Source organism: Sciurus carolinensis, chromosome 8 (assembly GCF_902686445.1).
Source record: "Sciurus carolinensis chromosome 8, mSciCar1.2, whole genome shotgun sequence".
Lineage (NCBI taxonomy): Eukaryota > Metazoa > Chordata > Mammalia > Rodentia > Sciuridae > Sciurus > Sciurus carolinensis.
Window position 1 is genome coordinate 116079996 of NC_062220.1, and position 20091 is coordinate 116100086.

At 40.8% G+C, this 20091-nt stretch overlaps 1 protein-coding gene across 1 annotated transcript in view; it reads left to right on the forward strand.

Moving 5' to 3' along the window:
• Positions 1 to 13935, forward strand: part of Depdc5 (DEP domain containing 5, GATOR1 subcomplex subunit) — a 145455-nt gene extending 131520 nt beyond the window's left edge. The window contains 5 exon segments of the mRNA XM_047561008.1: positions 717 to 886; positions 3861 to 4032; positions 6401 to 6461; positions 8671 to 8753; positions 8934 to 13935. Coding sequence (XP_047416964.1) covers positions 717 to 886; positions 3861 to 4032; positions 6401 to 6461; positions 8671 to 8753; positions 8934 to 9226 — 779 coding nt within the window. The 3' untranslated portion in view covers positions 9227 to 13935.
• The last annotated feature ends 6156 nt before the right edge of the window (positions 13936 to 20091 follow it).

Here is a 20091-nt window from a genome sequence, read left to right on the forward strand (position 1 = left end):
TAACCAGTTGACTGAACAGTATACTCTCTTAGGCGTCTCTAGACTGGCCTGTGCTGAACTTAATATGCCATATGGGAAAGAAGAGATGTGTGTGGTCACTGTTGATGTTTATAGAGTGCCCTTATTTTTGATTGGTACTCTTTACCTGAGGAGAAGTACAGTGTTTTAAGAGTAGAGAGCAAAACTTTCTTTGATTTGGGCTGTGAAGTATAGGGTTACTCTGGCAGTATCATGAATTGGGACCATGAAGCAGAGACAGAGTTGTAGCTTTGGTATGCTTTTTAGGTTCAGAGTGATCATGTTAAGGTACCAGGTGCCTTAAGCATAATCAATAGTGTTCATGGAGTCATGCCCAGGTCTCAACTTGAGCTTTGGTAAGCTCCTGGTATAAACTGAGAGTACAGGGAGAGGAGAGGAGAGTGAAGTGAGATGACTTGAGTAGAAGGCAGCTAAGCCTATTCTTTAATGTAATGTCTATGGCTGCTTTTGCACTATGTTGTGTAGTTGTGACAGATATATGCCCCAAAAAACCTAAAATATTTATACACAAACAGAAAAAAATTGTGGACTCCTGGACTAGATGATTTCCAGAAAATTTATAGAGCCTCTGATTTTCTGTTAGGCAGTTCTGCAGTTTCACAACTGGATGCTCAGTTGTTTGTTTTTCCTCCTCATCCCACTCCTCTTACTTTGGCCCTTTTTATGTGCTAACACAGCTGCCACTGTCCCAGAGCAGAGAACTGTGACCCTGGATGTTGATGTGAACAACCGGACAGACCGGCTAGAATGGTGCAGCTGTTACTACCATGGTAACTTCTCCCTGAATGCAGCCTTTGAGATCAAGCTACACTGGATGGCAGTGACTGCCGCTGTGCTCTTTGAGATGGTGAGAACTTCATGCATGTGGTTGGTGCCTGGTCTGGTTCACTTCTTAGAGGGGAAGGGGGATCTTACTAGAGATTCATATCTCTTTATTTTTTCAGGCTCCCTATTACCTTTTCACTCTATTTGAATAGCCTTAAAAAAATTAAATAGTAATAAATTCAAACAGGGTATAGGTTAGGGTTTCTCAACCTTGGTACTAACATCTGGGGCCAGAAAATTCTGTGTTGTGGGGTGCTGTACTGTGTATTTTAGGATGCATTGTAGGGTGCATCTCTGTTGTGCACTGTAGGATGTTGAATAGCATCCCAGCCTCTATCCACTAAATGCCAGTAGCACACTTTCAACTGTGATAACCAAAAATGTCTCTAGAAATTGGCACATGTTCCTAGGGAAGGGGAAGTATTACCTCCAGTTGAGAATCAGGGGTCTGGAGTGAAATCAAGTCTCTCTCCATCATGTGTCCTGGGACTTCTATCTAAGAGCAACCACAACTATCATTTAGTATCTTCTTTTTTTCCTGTTACCTGTATGCCCTCCATATCAGCACAAAAAATATGCCTTATTTTTTGTTTGTTTGTTTTTTAATCATTGCTTTTGTTTTTGTTTTCATTTTGTTTTTAATGGCTACAGAATAGTCTCTTATTCCATAATTTACTTAACTAATTCCCTGTTAATGAGCATCACTGCTGTTAATATATGAGTTCTCAAGCAAGGGGCAAATTTGCTTCTCAGGGGCATTTGACAACCTCTGCAGACCTTTTTATTTATCACACATGGTGGGAGTAGGGGTATTACTAGCATCTGGTGAGTTGAAACCAGGTTTGCTGCTCATGATCCTGCAAAGCATAGGACAGCCCATAAACAAAGAATTAATTGGCTCAAGATGTCACAAGTTCCAAGGCTACAAAACCTCATTTTAACTGGTCTTCCTGCCTGTCTTTCCTCCTTCTGTTCTGTCCTGTCCTGACTCTCTAATCAGGTCATTCACTGCTACCACACTAAGAAGTAAGTGGTGCCTGGCCTTTGCTCATCTGAGTCCAGTGCCTATTAGAATAAACACTCCTTATCCAGGTGGCCAGTATCTTCCTGGAGCCTTCCTCAACCATCATCACAGTCTGCTACTCCTATTATGCACTCTGATTCAGCCCAAAAGAAATTTTTCTATGGGTCATCTGAGCCTGACTCCTCTCTAACTCTAGCCTAAGCATTTAATTACACAGCTGAGAACAGCTGGGAAATTCAAAAAGAGTTCACTGAAGGCTGCAAAATGACCCAAGAGGAATGAAAGTTAAGGCCTACAATAAGACAAACTCTGGGGCAGAGTTTTTGTGTGGGTCTTGTCTATCTGGCACAGTCTGCCTCAGTATATGACATTATCATCTTCAAGACCCTTTCCTCAGAAAGTCTCACCCAGAGTGTATCCTTAAAATCCAAGTTAAGCTAAGCTTATCCTGCTCAGCGTACAAGAACACCAGTTCTTCCCTAGCTGGTTGACATCAGGATGACGTTCCCTCCAGGCAAAACCCCTGACCCAGTAGGCATCAGCATTTTCCTTGGTAGTCTCTCCTGATAACCGTATCTCAAAACAGGACCACAGTGGTCACACATACACACATGTAGTTTTAGTTGGGCAGAAGAAACATGTTTTTTTCCTCCAAGGAATTTAGCAACTAATTTTTAAAAAGTATGTGTTTAACATCTATTCATGTAAAGCCCACTCAATACTGCTAATGCCTTAGGTGAATTATTATCTTAAGGCAATATCCACGTTTGTTACAAGTCAGATTTTATAAGGATAAATATTACCTAAAATAAAAACATTGTTGACTCAGTCTTAGGAATTAATTTGATCAAACCAGAGATCTTGGTTCTGTTGTTGTTGTTATGAGAGTTCTTGGGGAAAAAAAAAAAAATCTAAGAATAATTCCCTTCAATTTTTAACATAATAAATGTAAGTCAAGATATGGCCTTTTTTTTTTTTTTTTTTTTTTTTTTTGGGTCAGGTCTAGCTGGGACTGTAGTCACTCACCACAGTGTCCAGCTTATATCTTTCTAAAATAATATTTAACCTATAGCTGGGAGGCTGAGGTGAGAGGATCACCTTCGCCCACAAGTTCAAGATGAGCCTGAGCCTCATCCCAGGACCCTGTCTGGGAAAAAAAAAGTAAATAAATAAAATAATATTTGACACAGATTTCATCTGTGTCCCGTAGCCTTATCTATCAGCTTTTCTTTTTTTTTCTTTATGACTGAGTATTGAACCCAGGGCCTCACTGATACTAGGCCAGCACTCTACCACTGAGATGTACACCTCCAGGCTCAGCTTTTGTTTCTTTTTATGGTTAATAAAAGTATCTCAAAAACTCAAAAATTGTTCCATAGGAAAATATTATTGATGGGAAGAAGTTTATCTTTATGCCCCAGTAATTCTCATTCCTGGTCTTCCAGCATATGGCTTTGGGGAATTTTCCAGAGAGTGGTTCTGATTCTGTGTGTCAGTGCTGATCACTTTTGGCCAGAGGCCATCAGAGTCATCTTCCACCCTCTGTCATATTCCTTTTAGCCAGTTTAATTGGATTATTTTTTCCTATTTGATGCTTTGGACTTACTAAATTCCTGATACAGGGTAAATTAGGATTTAACCTATATCCTGTGACCTGCCTCCAACATCTCACAGAATAAGAAGGGTTTTAGCTCTGTCCACCCTGTTTTTTCACAAAAGAAAACACTGAACTTGCAGAAGCATGGACCATGAAGAGGAACTTTTGCTTATATCATTTTTTTTTTTTTGAGTATTTATGAAAGAAGTGAAACTGTACTGTTTTTTGTCATGAGCCTGTTTGTAACCAGGGGACATGTATAAGTGAACACATCAATCACTGCATGCCACAGCTCTGGCAGATTTGCTCCTTGGGAATTATTTCTGTTGTCTGAAAGAACTTGGAGATGACAATTTTTTCTGTACTTTCTACCAGGTCCAAGGTTGGCATCGAAAAGCTACTTCCTGTGGCTTTTTGTTGGTACCAGTATTGGAGGGTCCTTTTGCACTGCCCAGCTACCTGTATGGTGATCCCCTTCGAGCCCAGCTCTTCATCCCGCTCAATATCAGCTGCTTGCTCAAGGAGGGCAGTGAACACCTATTTGATAGTAAGAGCTACTTTCCTCTGGATGTTGTCTCAATGAGTAAGACACCCCTCCCCCACCCTCCAGAGGACACCTCTCTAGCTATCTAACCAACACAGGCTAGTGAAAAGGGAGAACCTTTCTACAAGGACCCAAAATGATATGAATTTCCACTTCATTCCTCGTTCAGCAAATGGACAGATCACTTAATATCTATGAGCTTCAAATCCCTTATTCCTAAAACAGGATGACTAGAGCTGCCTTGCCAACCCAGCAGTCTGGTTTTAGGCTTGAAGCCCTGGGTGGGAGAGGGCACATTATGCCCTGTAACTCTCTTAGCAGTGCTGTTGTTCTCCCACCCCCTCCTTTCATGTGCACCAGCCTAACTGGTTTGGGTTGCAGGAATTTGAACCTCATGGGAGGCTTGCATGTGCTATTCTGTGCAAAAAGACCTAAAAGAGGGGCATTGAAAGCAAAATAAGAAACGAGTTTTATTGGGCAAAACTGCAGTGTGTCAGCCCTTGGAGCCCCGCATGTGGCTTAAGTCCTACATCTCCAGAATGACAAAGCAGAGTGGGGAGGAAGCTTAGAAGATAGCAGTACCCAGTTCAGAGTCTTTCTCCCTTAGAAGAGGGTTGTCAGTCAGAAAGGGAGCACATGGGCCACTCTGACCTACCTCTTGACCCTAGTCCATTAAGTTTAGGATAGATCAAAGGACGAGCTCTACTTTACATAGCACATCACCAAGCATTCATTGCAGGTGAACTTACTTATATAGCTCCTAAAAATCTTCCCATGAGTTCATAGACTTTTTTTTTTTTTTTTTTTTTTTTTAAATGAAAAGCTAGAGTTGATGCCAGTATGTCAAGAACCTTGGGATATAAAGATTATGAATGTGAAAGAAGTAACTTTTGATGTAAGGGAGATGCTTATTTGCTGCACTTTTACAAATTTGTATCGGGTTTGGTGGCAAAAAACCAGCCCAGAGGCTGAGGAGGTTTTGCCAGGTGGAGCAGACCAAGTTCAGTGGTCCTGAGCTTTTCATGTGAGAGACTGCTCTTTGGAGCATACAACCTTCTAGAGGTCTATCTGTGTGGTTTTTTTTTTTTTTTTTTTTTTTTACTATTTTGAAGACATTTTTATGTGCCAAGTTATCCCCTTTCTTCCAGAGGCCATGGACTCTGAGATACATAGTTTACAAAGTCTATACCTCTACCCTTACACAGCACAGGGTAGCACATGGGCTGCATTAAGGATATTTTTGTGCAAGTTGATGGTATTCCTGGCCAGTTGTAACCTAGTGTTCAAGACCAGCATCCTCTTGGTTGCCTACAGAGAGTCCTGGTTTGAAGGAATTAAGCCTCAAATTTAAAACTCAAATTTTCTGTGTCTGGGCCTCTTTCTGTTATCTGTTTCCTCTAACAGTGAATTCAGAATCTTAAAAATCTGACAAGCATGTGCTGTGTCTGTGTGTTTTCCTGTTAAAGCCAAAAACCTTTTGTTTTTTTCCCCTCTTGTTTAGAATCCTCAAATTTTTCTTAGGTAGAAAGTTCCAAATATGGAAGAATAACAAAGCCACTATAAGCATCCCTAGTTTTGGGGATGTCTGTGCAGTGGCTGCCCCAGCCCTCAGCACCTTCACCCCAAGAGCAGCACTGGCTCTGCTGCCTGTTGCTGTGTGACAGCCTGCTTAGCCTTCCCACCTCACTTAACTCTTAGCCCATAGCAGCAGCCCTCAGGAGTGAGGCTGGCTAATGCATGGCTGATGGGGAGGGGAGCCATGTACTCTGTCTCCTCCTCTCCAAATTTACTTGTCAGAAATTCATTTTTATGTTTACTTGTTTCAATTTTCCTATCCCTAAAGTGGAGATTATATTTTCTTTCCCTATAGGGAAATGAAAGTTTGGTAACATAAAACATAGTTTTTGTTGTTTCTTAGAAGCAGCAAACATGCATTTAAGGTTTGTCTTATATTTGAACTTAAAATACTTCTTTCAGTTTTTGACATAGGATATCATTAGAATGAGTCTGATATTAAGTTCTGACAGCTCACACAGGATTCATCACTTTTTTTTTTTTGGTGTATGTGTGGTACTGGGAATTGAACTCAGGACCTTTTGCTTGTGAGGCAAGCACTCTACTAGCTGAGCTATCTCCCCAGCCTGATTCATCACTTTTCTAGATTCTTCTATAGCTTAGGGGAAGAGGTGGTGAACACCTTTCTTTGACCTTGGGATGGAGGATGTCTTCCCAAAAGTAGGTAGTGTGGAAAAAGCAGCTTATGCTCAGTGAGCAATAATTGCTAAGAGTAATGAAGGGTGTGGAAGCCCAAATGCAGGTAGAATCACAAACCTTGTGATCACAAATCAATATTGAATCTTTTTTCTTTCAGGCTTTGAACCAGAAACATATTGGGATCGAATGCACCTTTTCCAGGAAGCCATTGCACACAGGTTTGTCCCTTCGCAAGAGTAGGAAGGAATCAATGTTTATCTCTAATAGCAATTACCAAAGTGAAACCCAGTTTGTTTTGTTCCTGGGGAAAGGGATCTCTTCCACTAACGACAGATTAGCTACTTATCTCCAACAGCACTGCTTGCCTTGGTTTCAGAGATAAGTACTACCCTGCCAGTTCCTGTAGCCGTTTTTTTTTTTTTATTTTTCAGACCTCATTGCATTCTTCCAGTTGAGGGAAGACTTTAGAGCAATTTCCCTAACCTCCAATGAGGACAAGCTATTGAGAAGATAACATGTAATAGAATTATATAAAATTTGAGACCCTTAACACATGTTGAAAAGACAATGAATGGTTAAAAAGCAATAGATGAACTTGTAGATATTTCTTGACACCTAGTGTGTGTGCCAGGGAGAGCCTTCCCTAGGCTTAGCTGTCTTTCCCCTTGACCAGACCAGCAAACCACACTGTCTCCAGGTGTCACTAGTTGTGTCCAACTGCTGCTTCATGTTAACCATGGTGAAAACAAAGCCTCTTATTTTTGCTTCATTATTATTCTCACTACACTTTGTTCAGTGTCATGTGAAATACTCCCATACTAGGGATTCCCAGGTCCTTCTACTCTAAATCATTCCTTCCTTTCCCCTGAACATTCTATTCATCTATTATATTGATTCAGGGGCCCTAGAGGGCAAAGGTATACATTTTTCTCATTTTCCCCTTTCACTATGCTTAGCACAGTGCCTTGCCCAAACTAGGTGTTTTTCTTGCCATTTTTCCATGGACTGAAATTTTAAGTGGGAATGTGGCTCTGAAATGATACATTTAGCCCATTCACAAGGTCCATCTCAAAAAAAAGCTATGAAAAGCATCCAACTTCCCTGGGTCCCCTCTGCTGTGACTCCCAGCTTCTTTAACTTCATCTGGGTAGTTGGGTTAGATTACTACAGTCCCTTCCCTGGGTAGGAGCTCCTGTAATCTTGCCTTGTATTCTCCCCAAGCGGGCAGTGAGATAGCCAGGGACTGTGTGATTAAATTGTGTGTGTGTGTGTGTGTGTGTGTGTTTTAAATAAAAGACATTCCTGATAACCTAAGAAAGAAATGAAACAAGACTACACTGGTCAGGCTGATTCATGCTGAGTAAAAAATACTTGATTGAAAAGTAGAGAGCAAGTGAAGGCAAAATCCAGACCATTACTATATATGATAGAATCGGTCTGTAGATGAAGAAGCTTGCAGTGCACATTTGCCTATCCATTTAATTTGCACATATGATTTCTTGTATTCTTTGGTAAATTCTTAAGGAGTATCAGAATAATGCCAATAGCTTGGATAAAGGGTAGCAACCCTTCCTGGGGAGCTCAGCACAGGATGGGAGACAGGCAGCTTTCTTCCTTTAGCTCTGCCTACATCACGGCCTTTGTTACATAAACATCTCAGGCTTAGAGGGCAGGAGCTACATCTGTTAGCACATCCTTTATAGCTCTTAGCAGGTAGGGCTATAATAAATGTGCTTTATGGAAATAGAAGAACCAGGAATAGTACAAGCTATAGATGAGAAGGGGAACAGAACAAGTCAGATGAATAATGGCTCTTCCTGCCCATTTCCAGAGTGCAGTACAGCGAGCCCCAGGTTGTTGTTCCTCACTTTTAGAAAGGATTTCAGTTGAGATTATTTCATTCCATTTCAATTCAAGGCTTTTATTTAGTACCTTTTATATGCTTAGCCTGAGAACATTGGGGAGAGAGTGTGACTAAGGTAAATTAAGATGAGGAATGTATGTGGGTGGGTGCTACAGCCAGTTAGCACTTGGGATAAATTCCAGCAAGAGGCAGAGGGAAAGCCTAGGATGAAAACCTACAGTGGTGAGGGCTGCTGGGACAGCTGGGGATGTGGCAGGAGAAGGGGGTTGGCTAGATGAAGAGTGCAGCAGGTAGAGGGGCTTTTACTCATTGAGGTGATATGGTTGACCCAGGAGATGAAAGGTGTTGGGGCACAGGAGAGCTAGAGAGGTGTTGTATGAGACGGGGTTGAGATTGGGAGTGAAGAGTACAAAATTAAGCAACCTGCCTAGTCCACCTTGAATGAGAATGAGATCTTTCTATATCCCTTTATCTCAAGAAGTTAGTCTTATTAACCACTTTCCTCCCCTTGTCCCTTTAGCTAAGGATGCCCTAACCAGTGTGCCTTCCTGTCTTTCCCTTAGGTTTGGATTTGTACAAGATAAATATTCTGCCTCTGCATTTAACTTCCCTGCTGAGAACAAGCCTCAGTATATCCATGTTACAGGTGAGGAGCTGTGGGCAAAAAGTTGATCAGGGGACACTATGGCAGGTGCACGAACCCTGGGGGGCCTGGGCCTGTTCAGAGGTCCCTTTCCCTGTTCTGAACCTGTGGTGGCAGAAGCACCTCAGCCACCTCCAGGTGCCCTCCTGGTGCTGCCACACAGGCCCTGCCCTTTCCCTACAGGAACAGTGTTTCTGCAGCTGCCCTACTCCAAGCGCAAGTTCTCAGGGCAGCAGCGGCGGCGGCGCAACTCCACCAGCTCCACCAACCAAAACATGTTCTGTGAGGAGCGGGTTGGCTATAACTGGGCCTACAACACCATGCTTACCAAGACTTGGCGCTCTAGCGCCACAGGGGATGAGAAGTTTGCAGATCGTCTGCTGAAGGACTTCACAGATTTCTGCATCAACCGTGACAACCGACTGGTTATGTTCTGGACAAGTTGCTTGGAAAAGATGCACGCTAGTGCCCCATAAAGCCAGGCCACATCGGGCTCAGAAGGCTTTGCACATACTGTGGGCAGAGGATTCAGGTCAGGTTCTGGGTGTCAGGTGTCAGTTTGCCTCTGCTGGTGAGTAGGGGCCCTAACTTCTTTGGCCTCCCACAAGTATTCTATTCTCTGGAGGAGAAAGACTTGGGCAGTAGATGCTGCTGCTACCACCACCCAGATCCTATCAACAAGTGCCCAAAGCAGGTGGGAGGCACAGGTTGTCTGTGGGAGGACTTTAGTATCTGGCAAAGGGGGCAGGCACTCCCTGTGAATGTCTCTGGAGAAGGGGTGGCTCTTGTTAGTATCCTTTTCCTCCACCATCCATGGACTAATCAGAACAGAATCTGCTGCTTCCTGCCCAGGAGTATGCACCGTGTGTAAGAGAATTCTGTGAAATAATGTACCATAGACTCAAGCCAACTGTACATACCTGTACATATCAGAAAGGAAATAAAGCTCCATGTGCAGCATCTCTATTGCCAGCCTCATTCCTGGCAGCAACAACCCCTCTGAACTCGGCAGTTGTGTCCGGTCTATGCAGTAGCCACAGATGGTGAGGACTCCAGAATGCACTGACTTGGAGAGGGGCTGTGAGTTAACTGAAAGATTTGTTTTCACAAGCCCTTGGGCAGGAGTAAGGTTGCTTCTGATCAGGACTAGTGAGCACACAGTACAGTATATTCGGTAACTAACTGTAGGCTTTTGATGTGAGAGGTTATTCTTGCTGAGTGGGTAAGCCCAGCTCTGGCATGCAGACATCATAGCATTCTGAAAAATGTCTAAGGAAAGGCCTCTATTTAACTCAACTTCAGTTTGGGTTCTACTGTTTTTCAGGACATGACTCAGCATGGTGCCTCAAACGATGGTCTGGGGGCTGGGGTTGGGGGTGTCACAGGCCAGAGGGATATGGCAGCATTTATAGCCACTTCCTCTTCCATCTCTCCACCTGGAGTTAATCACATGCCCTGTTGATTTACCTCCTCAGTACTTTTGCTCATTCATTCACTTCTCCCCAGGCCTTTGAAGTCCAGTCTTCCTTTGCCTTTGTCTTGCATTCCTAGGAAAACTTAACTTGCCTCTGCTTTCACGTCTGCATTTTTCCCTAGGAAGTTGGGGGCATTAGAATTCTTCAATGATTCGAACTTCCAAAATTATAGATTTAGACATAGGGATGTAGCTCAGTGGTAAAATGCTTGCTTGCCTAGTATGTTTGAGGCCCTGGGTTTGATGCCCAGCACTGCCCAAAACAAGAATGTGGCCCTGACCAACCTGGTCTCTTGCCATTGTTTAGTCCCTGGAACTTAAACTTGACCAACTCAGATCCTTTGCACACAAGATCCATCTGAACTTTTTTGCAATCCTAAGGTGCATTTGAAAGAAAAGATTTTTTTTTAATACATGTGAAAGTGTAGTGGTTAATTCCTGGCTTGGAGCCTTTTTTCACCTTTCCTTCCCTTGGACAAACCATTGCTTCTAAGCGTCAGTCTTTTAATCTGTAAAATAAGAAGCTATATCCTGGAGTAGTTGGAGGATCCAAATACAGATGGATGTGAAAGGATAATGAGAGTAACAGTTATTGCTCTCTCGTGGCTATTCTCACAATCCTGGATAGGAGTCTTCTACACCATGCTCCCAAGCCAGCTTCCTGAGTGATAGTACTGGCACAACTGCTGCTGTTCACACCATGTAGCATGACCCTGGTGTTCCTCAGTATCCAGTGTATGAGATCATCATATGCCCCTACTTTCTGCCACTCTTCCAGAGATGATTCAGGAAAACAGGGATCAGAGAGTGATCTGGCAGAAGAAGGGGCAGCTGTTGAGTTAGGATGCTGTATCATTTATCTGTCAGAGCTGAACCCAAAACACACTGGTCCTTGAGCCCCCGCTTTCTGCTTGCTTGCATTCCTCTTTTTTTGTACCAGGGATTGAATCCATGGGTATTTAAACACTGAGCCATGTCCCCAGCTCTTTTTAGTTTGAGGCAGGGTCTTGCTAAGTTGCTTAGGGCCTTGCTAAATTGCTGAGGATGGCTTTGAATTTGTGATTCTCCTGCCTCAGCCTCCCAAACTGCTGGTATTACCACTGTGCCTGACCTCTACATTCCTCTTTTTGATGGGTATTTCCTTCCACCCACTTAGGCCAGCCAGAATTTACAGTCTTAATTCAGTGCCTCCCTCCTCCATCATCATTCAGTTCTCCCACCTATCCATCCAAACTTACCTTCAGATCTGCCCACCTGCTTTCATCCCTGCTGCCCAGGTTCAGAGCTCACCCTCAAGGAAGGGATGATTTGGTTAATGTATCCCCTACCTCCAAATTTCATGTGTTGGAAACAATCCCTACACTCGTGTTTGTAGTATTTGGGAGGTAGGGCTTTTGGAATGTAATAAGGATTACAGGATGGCATTGGTGACTTTGTTGGAGATGGAAGTGAGACCTCAGCTAGTGTGTTGTCTCTGTCTTGCCATGTGATGATGCCCTTTACCCTGTTATGATGTAGCAAGAAGGCCAGTGCAATGCTCTTGGATCTCAGGCTCCAGAACCAGGAGCCAAATAAACTTTTATTCTTTATAAATTATCTGATCTCAGGTATTTTGTTATAGCAACAGAAAACAAACTAAGACATATATGGCAGATGTTTGCATGCAGACCAGGTATATAGACATGGATAACCATGCCTTTGTATAAACGAAAAAGCAATGGACTCGGGACCAAGAGAACCTGGGTCTGAATCTCAACCTTGCCATTTGTTAGTGGTAAACATTTGAGATGGTCTGTTCCCTGAGCCTATTCTCCTCAACTCCTGTACACACACACACACACACACACACACACACACACACACACACATGCACACACACCCCTCCTACTGTTGCTCTTCTATACAATGATATTGTACTTATCTGCTGGCCATTTCAGGTCACTTGACTGGATATTTACTGAAGGCAGATACTAGACCACCAGTCTCTCTATCCCCCTTGCATGTAATTTCTGGCATGTACTGTGGTAAATGTCATTTAACAATAAATGTCATTAATTTCTATTTCCTATTTCCATTTCTGCTTAGACAGGAAACTCATCTAGTCAAACCCTGGGATGGGTTCTGCATCTATGACCACTATCATGTGTTCATGTTGCCCTTGGCAGCTGGTACCCTTGTGTGACCCCCTTAGATGAGAAGACTTTGCAGGGCAGGGCCCCTCTTAGGTGATAGGGTCAATCTGTGACACTCTGTGAGGTTGGATCAAAGGCATCTCTGCTGGTTCCACTCGAGTCTGCTCACTAGAGTTGTCAAGCAACTCTAGGATGGCAAATCCTATCCCTCTGCAGGACTGGCTGCATACTTTGCTATAGGCTGCTGTGGTTTGAATTGGTCCTAGAGTTCATGTATTTGAAATGTAATCCCCAATGCAGCAGGTATGAGCAATGGGATGCTTCAGAAGGCATTTGTTCATAAGGACTCTACAGTCATGAAATGATTAATGCTGTTACTGTGGGAGTGGGTTGTTTATTGCCATGTTGGGATTGTTAGAAAGGTGAATTCATCCCTCTCTTGCCCCTTTGCTTTGTGTCACAAGATGACACAGCATGGAGAGTCTCACCAGATGCTAACACCTTTACGTTGATCTTTTTGATTCTTGAATGAATACATTTATCTTCCTTATAAATTATCTAGTCTCTGGGATTCTGTTATATTTGCACAAAAACAGTCCTGAGACAGAGCCAAGCAAAGAGAAAATGCAGAAGTCCTTATGTAAAAACCATAAGGAAAATGATTCTAGGTACTGAATTGTGAAACTTTTCCCTTAAAATATTTTATTATTTATATGGCAAATACAAGTAATGAAGATACATGAGAAGTAACATAAATTTACACATAAGTAATGTTTTTGGTGACAACCTTTATACACTACAAAAATAACACTTTCCCAATATTAGCTTGATATTGCCTACTTTTATGTACATTTGTTAATTATATCATGAAAATGTTTATTTTTAGCAATTTTGTTAATGGATACACTTGACAGCATCAGTCACTTTTGGCAACTGCAAGAATAACAAATAAGTTCAATAATTTATGATTTTGGAGGAGAATCTTTTCTGTTGCTTTAACCTATGAATTGAGCTTGTAAGGAATTTTCCTGGGCTGTAACACCAGATAAATTTCTGATCAGTTGTATCAAAATATAACTTTATTATACCTATAGCTAATGATTTTTGTGGAATAGTTTTTCCTTTTTTTTTGATTATGAACATTTTTATTTTGCAACAAATAATTTCAACAATTTTTCAGTGGCATCAAATAAATAAGACACATTTTAATGTAAAGCCAAAATATTGCATATTCATTTCACAAGTTGATTCTAAATTCCTGGCTTATACAAAGTACCTGTTAACTTTTACCATTTATACAGAAATATAGTAGTTACTATAGAATACACAAATATGGTGAGAAATATTCAATGTCCACTTCAAAAGTTCATTACTATTTTATGAACATATGTGATCCAAACAATTTTGGAAGATACATCTACAGAGTCCTCATGAACCATGACTTCATTTAGTTTAGAAGATTGTTCTCCAGACAATATTCTGTAATACAGTTTGTTTCCATCCATGTTCTAAATGAATGTCAGAGAAGAAGAATCAGCAGGTATATATCTTGTGGTCCCCAACTTTATCTCCATCAATTGCTTATATTAAAAATCTTGTTATGCTAAGTGAGATAAGCCAATCTCAAAAAACCAAAGGAAGAATGATATCGCTAATAAGTGGATGATGACACATAATGGGAGGTGGGAAGGGTTAGTGTTGGGGTTGGAGTTGGGTTTAGGGAGGGGGGCAGGAATGGAGGAAGGAAGGACTGTATAGATGGAGGGGAAGGGTGGGAGGGGAGGGGGGGAAGGGAAAAAATGGCAGAATGAATCAAACAACATTACCCTATGTAAATTTATGATTACACAAATGGTATGCCTTTACGCCATGTACAGGCAGAGAAACAACATGTATCCCATTTGTTTACAATAAAAAAAAAAAAAAATCTTGGAGAATGGGGTGGAGGTTTATCTCAGTGGTAGATCACTAGCTTAGCATGCTAGGGACCTGGATTCCATCCCCAGCACCAAACCAAACAAGCCAACAAAATCTTGGAGTCATCTTTACCCTTTTTAAAAAAAAATTATTTGTTCTAATTAGTTGTGCATGACAGTAGAATGCATTTATGCATTTTGATAGATCATACATAAATAGAGTGTAATCTCTTATTTTTCTGATTATACATATGGCAGGATCACATTGGTCATGCATGCACATGAGCTGATAATGTCTGTTTCACTCTACTATCATTCCTTCCCCCATATCCCTTCCCCTCCCTTCACTTCCCTCTACCTAATATCAAGTAACTCTATTCTTCCCTATCTGCCCCCGACCCCCTGCCCCTTATTGTGAATTAGCTTCTGCATATCAGAGAAAACATTCGGCCTTTGTTTTTTTGGTTTTGACTTATTTCACTTAGCATGATATTCTCTAACTCTCTTCTATTTACCAGCAAATGCCAGAATTTTGTTTTCATATATATATGTATATATGCCACATTTTCTTTATCCATTCATCTGTTGAAGTACATCTAGGTTGGTTCCACAGTTTAGCTGTTGTAAATTGAGCTGCTATAAACATTGATGTGACTGTGTCACAAAAGTCTAGATATTATTGAAACATTTTTTCATCTTTAATGGAGGTAAAGTTCACAAATAATATTGCATATTTTAAGGTGTACGGTGTGGTGTTTGGATGTATATATACATTGTGAAATGATTGCCACAATCAAGCTAATTAACACATGTACCAACTCACATACTTACTTTCTCTGTGTGTGATAAGAACATGTGAGATCTACTCTCTCAACAAATACCCAGATATAATACAATATTACGAACTGTAGGAAGCTTGCTAGAGATGAACTCTCTAGAGCTTATTTGTCCCACATCCATGAAACTTGGCAACCTCTGACCGACAGCCTCCTATTTTTCCAAACTCCAGGCTTGTGGTCACTGCTCTTCCACTCTGCTTCTATGAGTTTGACTCATTTAGAGTCCACATCTGAGGGATATCACTTCTTTGTCTGCTTACTTCACTCAGCATAATGTCCTGTAGTTTCATAAATATTGAAAATGGTAGGCTTTCCATCATTTAAAGTGCTGAATAACATTCTAGGCATAATATGACTGCCATGTTTTTGTATGTGCGCAAAATTTTTAAAATCTGCCAAGAAAATAAAAAATATTTTTCTCTATAGAGTTTATTTTCAGTAGAGTGCCTTTTTAATATAACGTGGGTAAGGCTTTAAGAACAATTCTTGGGGATGCTGTGATATAGATAGGGCATCAAGGTGGGCCATTTACAGACAGAGGTGTGTGTCAAAGTGGACATGACCTAGCACATGCATGTCTGGAAATCTAAAGGATTAAAAATAAATTGCAGCCACACACTAAAAATACATCCCCAAAGCTAAGACCAAATCTGTCTGAAAATAGATACATCTAAAAAGAAGGGGAAATATTCAAATGTCTTAAAGGTAAATATCCAAGACAAAAAATTCTGTGACTGAAATAACCCCGAAGAAACTAAAAGTCAATAATTGTAAGAATGAAATACTGAATGATGAAGAGAAGGAAAAGAAAAATTTGGAAGGCAAATCATTGTTTAGATATATAACAGTAGCTAAATTATCTAAAGGATTTAGAAAATGGACACCTACTTAAAGGGAATGACTACAGGTTTTGGGCATGTGGTAGTAATTGTCTCCTAAGAAAGGCCATCCATGGAGGAACAATAATCAGGTGAAGTTCACACTAGGGAAGGACAGACATGGATAGATACAAGGGAGGTGAGAGGAGAAAATGCTCATTAGTTCTTGGTCTTGACGAGACATTTACTGGCAATGTCCTTTTTCAAATCTGAGGGGAAAGTCAATAAGCAAAATGAGGAAAAGCATGAAAAGGCTTGAATAATCAGGATGAGAGAAACCCTGAAGTGAATTGACAGAAGTCAGCAGAGAAGTAGACATTGTAATATCACTTCAACAATGAGATGTAAAAGAGAAGAAAGAGGGGCTGAATGTTACATAAAACAAAGTGAAAGAGGTAAATATTTCAAAAGAAATTAAGCAAGAGATGGAAGAGATCTGAGAGAAATGCCAAAAGCTATAGATAACCACAGGAGATCTGACAGGTGCCAGAAAGAGAGAAACCTAAGCAAAGATGCAAATACTAAAAACAATACTTTGGAGTTTTTTTTTTTTTTTTTTTTCCAAGAGAATTTTGACACTGAGTTGGAAGGATGCGTAGCAAGTGATATCCTAGTGAAATTCTGGCCTTAAAGAAGAAAACACTTTCGTTGCATCTAGAATAAAGGAGCAAATGATATACAAGAAAATGTAAAGTAGAATCTCCTCATCTTCTTAGAAACCTGCTTTGCCTGAGGGAAATTGAAGAGCCTCAAGGAGAGCTGTGGGGGGCCATGGATTTGATAACATACAAGTTTTGTTTTTGGTACTGGGGATTGAACTCAGGAGCACTCAACCACTGAGCCACATCCTCAGCTGTATTTTGTATTTTATTTAGAGACAGGGCCTCACTGAGTTGCTTAGCACCTCACTTTTGCTGAGGCTGGCTTTGAACTCTCAATCCTCCTGCCTCAGCCTCCTGAGCTGCTGGGATTCCAGGCATGTGCCACAGTGCCCAGCTCCAAGCTTTTTAAAGAATAAATGCCCAGACATCCAAGGAGTCTTGGATGACCTCTAATAATATTGTTCCCATTGTTGAATTCAGTCAACAAAATCCCTAGAGTCTTTGACATTAGGACAGATGGTGAGTACTAAATTAGAAGTTACTGTGTTCATCATAAGTTAATTCAGCAAAGAAGCAGGGTATAAAAATCAACACCCATAAATCAAATACATTTCTATACATAAGCAACAAATCTACTGCAAGAGAAATTAGGAAAACTACCCCATTCACAAAAGCCTCAAAAACAAAAAAAACAAAAAAAACTTGGAAATCAATCTAACAATAGAGGTGAAAGACCTCTACAATGAAAACTACAGAACACTAAAGAGAGAAATTGAAGAAGACCTTAGAAGATGGAAAGATCTTCCATGCTCTTGGATAGGCAGAATTAATGCTGTCAAAATGGTCATACTACCAAAAGTGTTATACAGATTCAGTTCAAAAATCCCAATGACATTCTTCATGGAACTAGAAAAAGCAATCATGAAATTCATTTAGAAAAATAAGAGACCTAGAATAGCCAAGGCAATACTTAGCAAGAAAAGCAAAGCAGGAGGTATCACAATACCAGACCTTCAACTATACTACAGAGCAATAGTAACAAAAATGGCATGGATTGGCACCAAAATAGACATGTAGATCAATGGTACAAAACAAAAGACAGACAAACCCACAAAAGTAGAGTTATCTCATCCTAGACAAAGGTGCCAAAAAAATACATTGGAGAAAAGATAGCCTATTCAACAAATGGTGCTGGAAAAACTGGAAATCCATATGTAAACAAAATGAAATTAAACCTCTCTCACCCTGCACAAAAATCAACTCAAAGTGGATCAAAGACTTAGGCACTAGTACAGAGACCCTGCGGGCTGGAGGTATAGCTCAGTTGGTAGAGTGCTTGCCTTGCAAGCACAAGGCCCTGGGTTCAATCCCCAGCACCGCAAAACAAACAAACAAACAAAAAAAAAAAAAAAAAAAGAGACCCTGGGACTAATAGTAGAAAAAGTAGACCCAAATCTTCATCATGTTGGCTTAGGACCTGACTTCCTTAACAAGACTCCTAAAGCGCAAGAATCAATAAATATGATGGATTCAAACTAAAAAACTTCTTCTCAACAAAGGAAACAATGTGAAGAGAGAGTCTACAGAATGGGGAAAAAATCTTTACCACATGCACCTCAGATAGAGCACTAATCTAGAGCACTAGTCTCTAGGATATATAAAGAACTCAAAAAACTGAACACCAAAAAAACAAATAACCCAACCAATAAATGGGCTAAGTAACAGAACAGACACTTCACAGAAGAAGAAATACAGTCGATCAACAAACATAAAAAAAGTTCATCATCTCTTGCAATTAGAGAAATGCAAATCAAAACTACTCAAGATTTCTCCAGTCAGAATGGCAGTTATCAAGAATGTAAGCAATAATAAGTGTTGGCAAGGAGGTGGGAAAAAGATTCACTCATACATTGTTGGTGGGACTGCAGATTAGTGAAACCCATTTGGAAAGCAGTTTTCTTTAGAAAACTTGGAACCACCATTTGACCCAGTTATCCCACTCCTCAGTTTATACCCAAAGTACTTAAAATCAACATACTACAGGGACACAGCCACATCAATGTTTATAGCAGTTCAATTCACAATAACTAGAACCAATGTAGATGCCCTTCAACAGAGAACTGGATAAAGGAAATGTGGTACATATACACAGTGGAATATTACTCAGGCATAAAGAATGAAATTATGACAGTTGCAGGGAAATGGATAGAATTAGAGAATATCATGCTAAGTGAAATAAGCCAGTCCCAAAAAACCAAAGGCTGAATGTTTTCTCTGATAAGTGGATGCTGATCCACAGTGGGGAGTGGGTAGGGAAGAATGAAGGAAATTTGGATTATGCAGAGGGGAGTGGTGGGGCAGTGGGGATGAGAAGGACAGTAGAATGAGACAGATATTATTACCCTATATACATGTATGGAAAAAATAAATTTTAAAAAGAAGTTACTGTGTTCAATTGAGAGAAAATAAGGGCAGGAGGGAGGGCACGATTGTGATGAGGGTTGTGAAGGTGACTGCTTTGTAATTAAGATCTACCTCTGTTGAGTGTGTTTTCCTAGGATGTGTTTTATTTTAGAGAAAGTGTTTAAAAAGCAGTTAGTAGCAAGTAACATTTAATATAAAATATCCAACATTAAATACTAACATTAAACATATTTAACAAAGTAAATTTAAATCTACACTATTTTCCATGTGGGAGAGGACAAGCAGTGAGGGGGCATCCGCACTGTGATCTGGTGTCTGATTCAACATCTGAGCCCCATGAGCACAGATTGCTGTCATCCCAGGTGTCAGCAAAGCAGTCTGCAACACAGAACCAAATGAGGGGTTGCTTGGGAGGCCGAAGTGGGGAGGAGTTGCTGACCAAGGAGGATGGCAAGGGCCAGAAATTGTAATTGGAAAGGACCTTGGCACCTGATTTGCCCAGGGCTCTGGTCAGGGGGCATTGAGGCCTGTCTGCTGCCCTCATCTGAGACTATTGTCTGTGAAGTCCTCCAGGAGCAAATTTCCCAGGACATTCACCTGGGTAGCCTTCAGAAGCTGCTCCCCTAGAGAGTGAACATGAAGCAGAGGAAAGGGGGTCTCTAGGAGACTTGTGTGGCAAGGCTGAATCTCAGATTTCTGTATCCCCTGAAGAATAGCAGGTCTAATGACACAAGGTGGAGCAAGGACCCTGACTCTCCAGCCTTACCCTCTCTAGGATCCATCCTTAGATAGCTTCCTGGGGGCATGTGCATGCAGGAGGCCTTGAGTTCCATCTCCACACCAAAGAAAAGAATAAGTCATTATGTTGTAAGCATAAAATTATATATTTTAGGGCATTAGCAATTCTGTCAGGACAAGGTTACAGAAGATATTGCTTATAAAAGTGTAACTAAACCAATTATATTTGCTTCTTTATTTTACAAAATAAAAAAAATAAACATAAGTAATTCTGCTCTCTGAACAGATTCTGAGTTATGACATTTTATTTCATTCAGATTTTGTCTTTTGTTCAAATT